At 37.9% G+C, this 12958-nt stretch overlaps 1 protein-coding gene across 5 annotated transcripts in view; it reads right to left on the bottom strand.

Annotated features, from left to right (window-relative positions):
- ST7 (suppression of tumorigenicity 7) overlaps window positions 1-12958 on the bottom strand; it is a gene marked incomplete at both ends in the record, with an annotated part of 223862 nt that overhangs the window by 104387 nt on the left and 106517 nt on the right. For all 5 annotated transcript variants that reach the window (XM_084230815.1, XM_084230816.1, XM_084230818.1 and 2 more), the window contains one exon: window positions 9746-9828. In XM_084230815.1, the coding sequence (XP_084086941.1) occupies window positions 9746-9828 (83 nt within the window). The remainder of the gene's footprint in view (window positions 1-9745; window positions 9829-12958) is intronic.

Here is a 12958-nt window from a genome sequence, read left to right as displayed (position 1 = left end):
TGTTGTACACCACTAATGTTTCCCAGTTCACAAGCTTACCCATTGCTTATATACTGTGAATTGCAAAAGTAAAAAATAATAATTTCCATTAATAAAAGAAGTAATGCTCACACATATAAACTGAAATCGGACTTCCTAAGTGCTGGAAGAGCAAGTGACCTTTCCTGACCATTCTTACCTGGCCCTCTGCCCCTCCAGGAAACATATACCCACCATTATTTAAAGTTGCCCTCTCCCACATCCTCTCCTCTCTTCCCTATCTGATTTGGGATTTGTTCCTTAACAAGTTAGAAATCATCACACAAATTTAAGAAGCAACTATATCTCAACATCTCATAGGATAGCCATACTGTTTTTTAAATATATTATAGAATGTGGAACTAATGTAGAAATAATTACCTTCATCTTTACTCGTATTTCATAAAAACAAAATTTCCTTAACAACCTTGGAATGGAATTTGGGCTACTATTTAAAAATTGATGTTTTCTCCCTTTTGTTGTACCAAAAAGTCCTTTTAAAGACAGGAAGAACTTCTATGAATGAACAGAAGAAACTATCAAACCAATTATTTCTGATCCTATAATAGGATAACTTGATTTAGTTTCAAAAAGTTACTCCTGCTGCCTATATGAATTTTCACATGTTAAAACATTCAAGTACTTTTGTTAGGTAGACTGGGTAAAATATGATGTGAAAGCTAAGGGACAGGATTAGTCTATAAGATTTGCAATGGCAGCAATAAAAGACTTTGCTCAAAAAGGGAAGAAAGTTCAAGAATGGCAAATTTACAAACCATCCAAAAGGGAGTTAGCAATCTCAGGGAGTTATTTCATCTATCTGAACCTCAGTTTCTTCTACTGTAAAGTGAAAATTGTTATTTATCCGTGGGGTTCAACCTTTTTCACACCCCACATAAAATACCTAGTTTCAACCCCCATGTAAAAGATGTAGTTCAATGCCAAATGCACAGTTGGTTCTCAGATGTAATAGCAAAGTTACCATTTATTACAATGACAATGTTTACACCCCCGTGGGTAGCATACCTCACATACTGCTGTGAGGCTCTTCACTTTTTGCCAGTCTACATTTCAGGCTCCTATTGCATCTTGTCTGTTAGGCTTTTGGCTGACAGCCCGGGAAACCATTGTGGAAAAAGGCACTGTTCACCATACAATCCTGGCTACTCCACAAAGGCCTCAAGAGATTCGTGGCTTTGCCTTTATTAGGAGAGGAGGCAGTCTCTAAAGGATCCAGAACACCGGTATAGAACTGCAAAGGCTTTCAATCACTTATGGGGCATTATTTGTCCCAGAGCTTTGCTCTGCTTCTATATTATGCTGGTTGGGCACCTGCCAGATCTTAGTTCATTCATACAGTCAACAGCACCAAATGCTCCACTCTCGGCATGAGCTATGCTCCAAGGATGCTGAGCATGAATGTGGCCCCTGCCACTACAAGTGCGCCAGAGACCCAGCATGTCTTTCACAGGTTGTTCTTGGCATTGACTATTCCCACCACAAAAAAAAAAAAAAAAAAAACCTTTTTTTAATTTTTAATTTTTTAATTTTATTTTATATATTTTACATCATTTTTCATTTTTGTACAATGTATGCATTTTCATCTTGGCTATATTCCCCATACAAGTCCTACTCCCCTTATTTTGACCCTACTTCCTCATCCTCTCCCCCTCTCCATAGTTTGTCTCTGGTTTATAGTTGCTTGTTGATTTTGAGTTTTACTTTATTACAATTTGTCTTTTTCCTGGTCCCTTATTTAGGTTTTCTAATTTCCTGCTATGAGTGAGACCATCCACTATTTTTCTCTTTCTGGCTTATTTTGCTGAGCATGATACCTTCCAGCTCCATCTATGTTGCCGCAAATTGCATGAGTTTATCTCTTTTGATTGCTGAGTAATATTTCATTATGTATATGTACCACATCTTCTTGATCCAGTCATCTATTTGGGGGCATTTGGGTTGTTTCCATAGCTTAGCTATTGTAAATAGCACTGCTATAAACAAAGGGGTGCAGGTGCCCTTTTGAATTAATGGTTCTGTGTCCTTTGGGTGGAATTGCTGGATCATATGGAAGCTCCATCTTTAGCAGGCTGAGGAATCTCTACACAGCTTTCCATAGTGGTTGGACCAGTTTGCATTCCCACCAGCAGTGCAGGAGAGTTTCTTTTTCTCTACATCCTCACCAACATTTGTTGTAGCTAGTTTTTTTTAAATATGTGTCATTCTCACTGGTGTAAGATGGTATCTCATTGTAGTTTTGATTTGCATTTCCGTGATTACAAGTGATGCCGAACATTTTTTCATGCGCCTGTTGGCCATTTGCATTTTCTCTTTGGAGAAGTTCCTTTTTAGCTCTTCTGCCCACTTTTTGACTGGATTATTTACTTTGTTTTTGTTGAGTCTCTTTAGCTCTTTGTAGGTTTTTGTGATCAGCGCTTTATCATTAGTGTTGCAAAAACTATCATTAGTGTGCAAAAACTTTCTCCCAGTTCGTGGGGTATCTCTGAAAAACAACACCTTTTAACTCTTTTCAGTCCCTCCAGCAGTATCAAGAACCTCAGCAATACCTGGGACCTTAGAGGACCATGCATAGTCACCATCTAAAGTTGAAGAATTCTACTATGCATCAAGATGCAATGACCTGACCAGAGTCACACAGCTAATTAATAGTTGCTTAGTTTGGAGCCCCAGCTCTGTGCTGCTAATCTTACCAGGGCCCTATATCAAGACATCTTTTTATAACTCTCTTGATCATTTAAACAGATAGACAGATTTCCTTTGTTAAATCTTCACTTCCAAGTACTCACCAACTCCACTTTCCTTCTGTGCTTTCATTATCAAAGTCATCTAGAAGCAGTCTATCAACTAAGACTAGAAAATTCATCTCACAGTGTAAATGACTCATATTGATGAGATATTGGCATCATAATAGGATATATATCGCCTCCCCTGGTGGCGCAGTGGTTGAGCACTGGGCTGCAAAGCTGCCCGCAGACTCTACAGTACCGGTTCGATCCCCTGCCACCAGTGAGGGTCCCACATGGTGCAAAAGACCTCTCCCGCCACACCCACTGCTCCCCTCAGCAGTGTATTTTATCAGTCTGCCTGTTCTGTTCCCCGCTCTGTCTCTGGTAAATTCTCTCATCCTCCTGCACTTCTGACTGTACCCAGTGCTTATATAAATAAATAAATGAATCTTTTTAAAAAAACAGGATATATATCTTCTACCCCATATTTTTAATGCAGGAATAACAGACTACAGTAAAGACTGGGTTATTCATACAGCTCTTTGAGGGGGGGAAAAGGAAGGTTTTCTCAGACCTAATCTATCATGGCAGTAGTACCTTCTTACTCTTCTCAGTCCTTCTTTGTACTAGTCTTTCCAAACCCTGGAGCAGGAGCTCCAATATGTATTGAACATACAATTCACAAAAAGGAGAAAGTACTTGAAGATGTCTTAAACTTCAAGCCAAATCTTCTATTGTACCCCTCCTCTTGAAATAGGACAGGCTTTGGGCCAGCACCTTACAGAATTTTAAAAAAGCCACTCAGACCCAACTGAGCAGATGGTGTTATTTAACACACATGTATTAGATGTCACTTTGAATTCTTCTCCCTGATGCATAAAGTACAATATAAACAGCAAAGCTCACATAAACAAATATAGATTTTAAAATTGGTTCTCGGACATGTCAATAGCCTAGAGGGTTTGCCACAGTGGAACAAAACAGTTTTCAACCTGCAATTAATCATACAATTAAATTATAAATGTATGCATTTCATAGCCTGTGACTAATCACTCTTGTACTTACTTGATACTTATTAAGATAAAAACTAAAAAAGCATATATATGTGTATATACACATATATATCAACCACTGTTGATTTCCTAAATGCCAAACCCAATTGATGCTTTTTAGCTCTGTGTGTGTGTGTGTGTGTGTGTGTGTGTAAGAAAAAAACCCTAATATACTTCATGATAGCAGAGCTGAGTGACCTTGATTATTCTCTTGATTCTTCTCTTGATTCTTTGGGGCTTAGTTATCTAACATGTAAAATAAGGTGACAGTAAGCATTCAGTTAATGTTGGATGGATACGTGGGTGAATGGGTGGGCGGATGGGTAGATGATTAGAAGACTGAATGTAGGGATGGTTGGAAGAATGAATGGATGGATTATAAAGGTTGGCCTGGTGATTTAAAGAGATATAGTCTAAACAAACAGCGGAACCAATGAAAAGTTTTATGATCATTTTGTTATTTAAAGAGAGAAAGAGAGAAAGATATAATGAGTAATGAGTACAAATGATCGAAAAACAAGATGCTAAGGGTTGCTTCAGAAAGCAACCTACAATTTCTTGCTATGAAACAGTAAAAAACTATTTATGAATGAATAGGGGAATACATTCTATTTTAGAAAACAGGATAGATGTGATATGACTGCTTCATAAAAAAGGCAACCAAGGGATTAAAAGCGGGTGACACTAATCTCAGTGGAAATGCAAGTGAGGTTAGTCTTCTAAGAATAAGGGAAATGGAGATAAAATTGGAATGTGAGAGTTGAAGAAGTGGAACTGTATCTTACAGAAGAGCAAGATCTGATGGGTCCAGATCATATTTAAAACAAAGACCCATTTGTAGAGAACCCTGTTACCAACGCCACATGACCTCCTCCATTGCAATTTGATAAAAATGGAGAATGACCAAAGAGCACTGGAACTGGAGGATGGGGGTGGAGATCCAGGTTTGCAACAGAACTAAGGTGCAAACTTGTCTCATCTTTACCTGCAGGGAAAGAACAAAAATCTGGCAAAGGGATAATATCTGAGACAGATAGGCCCTCCTGTCTATCTCAAAGACCTAAAAGCTGCATCTTGAAGATGCCTAGAGTCTTTCTATCCAATAAGGCCTCATTTTCTTGAATTGTATGTTCTATATATTATACAAAACTCTTCTCATAAATCAGGGACTTACATCACATTCAAAAATGCTTCAAGATTCCCATAGATCAGCACTTTCATAATTCCATAATAAACCATTAAACCCATGAGAAAGACAAAGATGTCACAGCCTAAAATTAGTGAAGTGCTTCTTATGGATGGAAGTAGATGACAATGTCACAGGAGGACAGAGCGACTGTGGAGATTAAAAGAGGAAATATGAAACTTTGCAGCCATCTCCTCTCAAATGCTAAGACTGCCAAACTAACACCTGCTCTAAGTCTTCAGATATATATCTGGTAGTAAACAGTTTTTTTGACAAGAGGATCTTGTGGGCTTAAATGAGATCAACTAAGGCAGTTGGCATGAGTTATTGTAATACCCATAATCCTTTTAGTTTCCTGTTAGAATTCTCAAGTATATCCTTTACACCAAACCCACTGACCCTTTCAAAGGCCCTCCCAATTCCTCATGACAGATTCCTTTTTTTTTTTTTTCTTTTTCTTTTTGGCTCTTGTATATTTTGTTCAGGAATAGTGAAGAGCTACAGAATGGGTCTTGGCTCCTGCTTTCTTGTTCTAGCAGATCTCTCTTCAGACATCAGTTACCCTACACAGTGAAGGGGGGTTGAATAAAGAACTAGTGTTCATGCTCTTCCACCCCTTTCCTGACCACCTAACTCAAGGCTTTAAGAAAACAGAAAAAAAACAAGAAGCAATGTTTTAAGGTCAACAGCAAATGATCCATCCCACCTCACTCTGTATGTTTACAGGATGAGATGTTCCACTGTAGCATTCATCACTGTGGCCTGGAGGGACGGTCACTCACCTGAAGTCATGGAGACCACTGACCATTCAGAGAAATCAGCTTGTGACATGCACCCCAGCCCTGCCAGCCCAATCTGTGGAGGGAGCAATCCTCTAGATCCCTCCCTTCCCAGAGACTGATTCAGCTGGCCTAGCATGATGCTCAGAATCCATCACTTTAAACAAGCTCCTCAGATAATTCTAACAGTTACTTCATTCATTCACTAGATCTTTGTACATTCAACAAATGTTTCAAGTATTTTCCCAGCTATTACAGTCATATACAGAAACACAGATATGGTTTCAGTCTTTGTGACGCTTTCATTACAGAAAAGACAAAGACAATAAATCACACAAATCAAATATAATTATAAATCATGGTAACTGTTGGTCCATTTTCTAGAATGGCCAAATATGATCTAATTAATGGCCAATTAGAAAAAGGAAAAAAAAAATCTCCTTTAGAAAAGGCTGCAGTCTCCCTCCTTCCCTCTTACTATTTCCTTTTTCTTCTTATTAATTCTCTCCTTTTTTTTTAAATCTACCTGAACCATTTCTGTGGGTTTATTAAATGAAAACATCAAGCAATAAATATTGCCACTACCTACCTTCCTAGACAACAGGTGGAGAGGTAATATGCTGGGGGAAAGCAGTGGAAATTTCTATTCTAGTCCTTACTTCACCCTTACCTAGCAAGGTGACCCAGGCATTAGCTTTTTTGATGCCTAGTCCTTGGGAGTTTTCTGGCTTAAATTGGATGGCTTCTGAGGGTTCCAGCCCTGCAGCTGAATGATTTTCAAACCTCTCAATTTATGCTCAAATGCAAACTGAAAAGGCCAAAAGAGCAATTTTGTACCTTTATCCAACATTAGTTTGTTCACCTGATTCCGTTTGCCATGTTTAATCATTAATCTAATCCACATAAATGCTCATGTCCACAGTTAGACTCCAGCAAGCATCTATCTACTCTTTTCCCTGGCACTTGGTTTCATATAGAAGATTGTTAATTTTCATGGTGACCCCGAGAAGCTATAATCTGACAAGGCTAAATGAGCTTCAGCCTCATTATCTGCAGGCCCCCCTGCCATCTGGTCCCTAGAGCATTTCTCTCATTCATTATTCTAGAGATAAAATGTGCTTCACAATGAACATAAGTGACAAAATGCTACCTCCCATACCCCAGGGACTCCTCCAACCAAGTTCACTGAGTCTTCCTTATTACTAGCTTCAAAATCACCATCCTTTGGATGATCCATATGATTGTCAATTGAAGAACAATAAAATACACCTCAAATTCTTTAGGTAGGTGAAAAAGAGTTGAAAGAAGTTGGGACAATCTTCTAGTCTGACTCCCTTACTTTTGGACAGGAGGAGAAGAAGGAAGGTAGTGATCAGAGAGATTGGGTTAAAGTCATATCATTTTCATTGGTCAAATTATTTAACCTCCTGTTTACCCTAAGCAATATAAAGCCACTGATTATATCTACCAAATAGAATTTCAAAGAGAGCTAAGTGAAATAATGTAGTTATCTAGCATAGAGTAGAACTCAATAAATGGACAGTTAGTTACAACTAATTCCTACCTAATTATTTCTTCTCCCATTTTCAAAAAAAAAAAGTAATTCTTTTACATCTACTCCATAAATTAATTCTTTTATTATATTTACTATTCTGATTTTCTTTCTTTTTTACTCTTGATTCTCACTTTTAAAAATTATGGTCTAGATAGGTTTTTCAAATATCTAATATACACATGTGAAATGTAGGTATAAGAGAATGTCTATATTCATGCCAATGTATATGCTCCGTGTACAATGTTATTTCCCCCATTTTACCAAGATTTTGAGAAAATTAAGGGAAATGTTTTCTCTACATATTCACCTGACCAACCTCAAAAGCATAAATAAAGCCCATAAATGTTCTCACTGAAATAAACGTTGCCCACAGAAACTACATCAGGCAGACTGATCATGTTTTTGCTAGCACAGATAAAAGACAAATCGGTATTTTTGGATATGCCAACAGGTACAGTTACGATGGCTGGAACTGGAAGGGAAGGCTTGTGCCAAGTGGGCAGAGGGGCAGCTTCAAATTAAGAAAGGGAGAGAGCTGCCTGGATGGGCATATGGACACAGGAATCAAGAGGGAAGAGTGAGAGGCAGGTGGTATAAGAAAATCATTGCAGCCTTTTGACTTCTGAAATTAAAAATTAGCAGTGATACTAGTAAGAGACATAGGAATTAAACCTCATTTGTGTTTAAGCACATTAATATAAAAGCTGAATTTGCCAAATACATTTTATTTCTATGTAAATTTAATTCAGTGAGTTGACTTTTTCTTCACAGAGGAAATGCCAGGATTTTGTTTGCTAGTTTTTACCTCCCTTCTACTAAGACAACAATTGCATAAGCCTAGTAGTCGTCAGCATAGGAATCCCCAAACAACCAACTTCCCCCCTAATAGAGGATTGAGTAGTTAGGAAATTGTCTTTCTGGTGGCAGGAAATGAACTGCTAAGTAGTTTTATGCACACAGCTATTTTGTAAAGCACCTGATCCTCAACTTCAATGCTGCCTTTCTCTGAAATGCACTTGACAGAAAGAACAGTGGCTGAATAGAAACCTCATCTCTGAGTACATTTCAAGAGCTTGTAAAGCTGAGTCCCCAAAGACCAAAGGCTGCCACACCAATGTCAACAATCTCTAACAGAGGAGCCTGAAACTATCAAGGGCTATTATTACATTATAGTTACTTTGCCCTCCATACACACCAAGGTTTTTGGAGAAATGTCTTACAAAATCTTCTTATATCAGAGATTTTCCTCTGCTAAAAGTTTCACATGAGTCAGGAGTACCCTCTACTTCCTAAGAACACTGCCAGGCAGACACACGTTATTCCAGCAGAGCAGTGATCATCGGGTTTCAGCAGCTGCACTTCACATGCAGGGAGAAAGCTTCTCCAGCCTGGATCTGCAAAGGCAGTCACTGCCCAGGGAAACCCCTTTATTTGGAGGTCAAGAGAAGCAAGCTGGTGGGACTTCACCATCCTTAAGTTAGAAGGGAAAATGACTGTCGGGTCTAGCTCTCCCGAGTGGAAAAATGAACCCACACACTGATAATAAATGTATAACCCAATAAAGACATACCAAGATACTGTTAAAATAAAATCTAGACCTGGTATTTGTTTAGCAAGCTAGAAAAAATAGCTGAGAACTTAACCAAAGAGGCAGTGAAATGAGGGTAAAAAGCACAGGCTCTGGCACAAAACTGCTTGGGTTGAAATTTTGCTTCATTTGTCAATTATATGACCTATGGCCGGTTACTTACCTGCCTATTCTACTTTTCTAGCTTATGTAAATGCAAGATAAAAACAACACTAAAAAAAGGTCATTAAATCATTGTAAAGAATAGATGAGTTAGAATGTAAGGTTCCTAGATTAGTGCCTAGCATAGTAAACATCATTTAAGTGGGTAATGTTCTTAAGAGAACATGCATGAGAGAAATGCACAAAGGAAAACCAGTCTGTGCATCACAGCGAATTAATGGTTTCAATATGAAATGCTATGCAAACTGTATACCAAAAAAAAATCTACTTGTTTTCCTATTTGTTTAATCAACAAAATATTTCAAAGCTGTTTTTAGAAAGAAAATATCAAAATATTATTTTTAATACAATGCTTCATCTCCCCCTCCCCCAATATATATAGATATAAGGCAGCACCCCACATGATTGTTACTTTGCCCGCTGTACAGACCAAGTTTTTTGGAGAAATGTCTTCCAAAGTCTTCTTATATGAGAGTTTTCCTCTGCTCAAAGTTTCACATGAGTCATTAGTAACCCCTGCTTCATCAAGTGAGCTTCTGTAGGAGGAACAGGCTAGCTCTTCAGTTGAATTCAGGTACCTTTCTCTTTGGCTTCACACATATAGTAACATATATTAGTAATCAGCATGCTGTCAAATAGGAAGGATTCCACCACTTACCAAAATAAGACCTGATATTAGTGAGGAAGTGCCTGTCAGGGCCACGTAGAATTTCGGTGTTAATGTATTCAAAAACATGCTCACTGAAAGAAAAAAAAAAAGAGGGAGGGAGAAGAACAGGGAATGCTGATGTTAGTAAAACGAACTCATTTTTCTTTCTGGTGAAATCATTTGTTTCTAATGATGATAATTCTTAGCACCATAACAAAGTCCCATTAAAATGCTTCAGCATCACAGAGTCTCAGAAAACTAGGTTCAAGTTCTACATCTTGAGAGACAGTAAACCACTTACATGAAAAAAAGTCTTTGGGTTTTTGCCTCCCCAAACTATTATTATGAATGATTTTCATCACAACTATTGTTGTGAACAATTCATAACCACGGAGTCTAGTTAAAGTTGATTACTAAATTGGAGTAAAAAGAAAAAGAAGATGCCCTGTATGTTTTGTAGGATCCAGACATAAGTGTCCTTGATGAAATAACAAGCAGTATTTCAACCTCAGAAAAAAAGGAAAATAATCATAGTAAACAGTTACTAAAGATCTTAATATAATGGTTACCATAAGAAGAAAGAACCAACTGACAAAAGTTAATATATATTACTAAAAGCTTTTAAAGTTTACTCAAAAGGCCATTATACTGCTCATCAAAATAACTGAATTCAGTGAAAATGAGCATGCACTGTCAGACACCTTCCTGCTACTCTGTTCATATCAACCATATACTTTATCTGGTTGTACGGTAAGTAAGCCTCATTTATACATTTTTTAAACAGGATGTAAATGTAATATGTATGTACAGTATATGTAATATAAATATTTTAAGTAAATATCTCTGATAGCTAGGTATTGCACAAAACTTTGATTATTACCAAAACAACTGACCAAAAGGGCTTTTTGCACACATATTCACATTTCTTTACTGAATTTGTTTGTGGAGGGGGATCATATCCAGTTCAGTTTTAGAATGAAGGATATTAGAAGCAGGACTTTAATGTCATTAGGGGAAAAGACGTTAGCATTTGTCCTGAGTTCAACCTAGAAAGCAAGGTTACCAATATGAAAAATATCCCAGATTCTAATATTCCTCTGTCTATGAATGAGGCCATGGACAAAGAATGAAGGAATGAACCAGACACATCTCCCACCCTCTAGAAGGTTATAGCCTAGTTTGGAAACTGATGAATAAACAAACAATTATCAGAAAGTTCTAAATGCATAATGAAAACACATAAGAGGGATGCATCTCAGACTAGTGGTTAGGGTAGAAGTCCGGGAGAACGAGACATCTAAACTAGGTCCCCATGAGTAGCAGGCATTAACCAGACCAGAAGGGCAATGTGAGCACAGAAGGGCCTGCTTTGAGGTGTGAGGAAAGAGCACAGCTTTTCCAAGCAGCTGCCAAGGTTGAGGAGGGAAGGTGCTTGAGCTGCAGACCCGTGGCAAAGATGCCAATGTGGAAGGTGCACTGATTCCATTCCCCTAGCTACTGGACATCCTCTCAGAAACCCCTCCCCCCCATCTGCTCTGAAATAAATTCAGTGACTTGTGGCCTATCATTTGTAATCACAAGAGTGTGGACTGCTCTAAAGTACTCAGTCAATGCCTATGACTTGACTAAGTGAACTCTTCCAGAGAGATAGACAAAGACACTGAAGGAGCAGTTAGTCTATGACTACAAGGCAAGAGAAGATACAGCTGACTAGGGAGATTTGCTTGGCCATCTTAAAAAATATGTATCATAGGGCCTCCCTGGTGGTGCAGGCATTTGAACGCAGTGCTGTGAAGCTGTCTGCAGCCTCTGCAGCACAGGTTCGATTCCCTGCAGTCCAGGGAGATACCCACATGGCGCAGCAGACCTCTCCTGCCTTGCCCGCTGCTCCCTTCAGCAGTGTTTTCGGTCTGTCTGCCTGTTCTGTTCCCTACTCTGTCTCTAGTGAATAATTTCACCCTCTCAGACATCTGGCCTGTACCCTGGTTCTTGTATGAATAAATAAATCTTTAAAAAAAACAACATGTATCATAAACAAGGTGTGGAGGGGGGACAATGGATTATGGAGGACAGCTGTGGGTTTCTTGGATGTAGGTGTGAAGACACGCATCTGAGAAAGTATGATACTATGCCTCTGAATCACATACAGTGTTGTAAAACAATGTTGCCTCAATTAAAAAAAAAAGTAAAGAAAATTTTAGTTTTCATTTCCCATGAAACAGTCAGTAGAAGAAGGGAAATTTATAAAAAGGAAAAAATCAAAGAAACCATCCTAAGATCATAACTGCCAATCTAATGCTGAGATGCCTAAATTTCTCACTATTAAATGAACCTACACTCTCCATCTTTTTTATAAAATTGCAAAACAGAGTCTATGCTATATTATTCTGTAGTTGTGAACACTCACATCTACCTTTCATAAGTCTTTGTGAACAAACTAAACATAAGATACAATGAATTTCATTCCTGAAAGAAAGGAGGAAAAGATTTGCCTTAGAAGTGTATTAGTACCCTGCTGTTAACTCCCCGGTAATAAAAGCATAAAGCAATGGAAAGGGAACATTTTTGACTGACAATTACAGGCCATTGGAGGCAAAAGACTCAAGAATTAATTGATAAATGAAAAAAAAGAACTTTTTATAGAGATAATTTGGTTTTAAAATTGCACAGCAACAAGAATGAATAATTAAAAACCTACTTTCCATATTATATCCAATTATAGAAAGCTGACTAGAATTGGGAAAGATAATAGGAGGCATGAAAAGAAGTTGAGACACAAATAGGGAAAGAGAGAAGCCAAACAGAACATCTCAAGTGGCAGGTACTCACTTAATAACCGATAAAGCTTATAATCTTACTGGATATGCTGCTAAAAAAACATTAAAACATGGCATTTGGTAATTCTGGGAATAATAATCAACCCTGAGTACTTGTTATTTTAATCTATTTACCTACATATTCACAGTTTTATACAAGAAAAGCACCTTCACATATTACAGAGTTTAATTCTCACTGCAACCCCATGAAGTTAATATTATTATTCATCCTCACAGCAGGAGGCTAGGAAAAGACCAGATCCCAAAGTTTAGGCTCATGGCATCACAAGGTGTACCAAAGGATTTTGTTGAAAAGTATTAAGCAACAAAAATAATAAAAGGAAATAGTAGCCTTCCATTAGAAAAGGAGAAACTCAAAATAAATGATACTGGAAGATGAAAGTTT

This window comes from Talpa europaea (assembly GCF_964194135.1).
Source record: "Talpa europaea genome assembly, chromosome: 3".
NCBI classification, from domain to species: Eukaryota; Metazoa; Chordata; class Mammalia; order Eulipotyphla; family Talpidae; genus Talpa; species Talpa europaea.
Note: the sequence above shows the minus strand (reverse complement) of the source record. Positions and strands in the feature narration are given on the sequence as shown.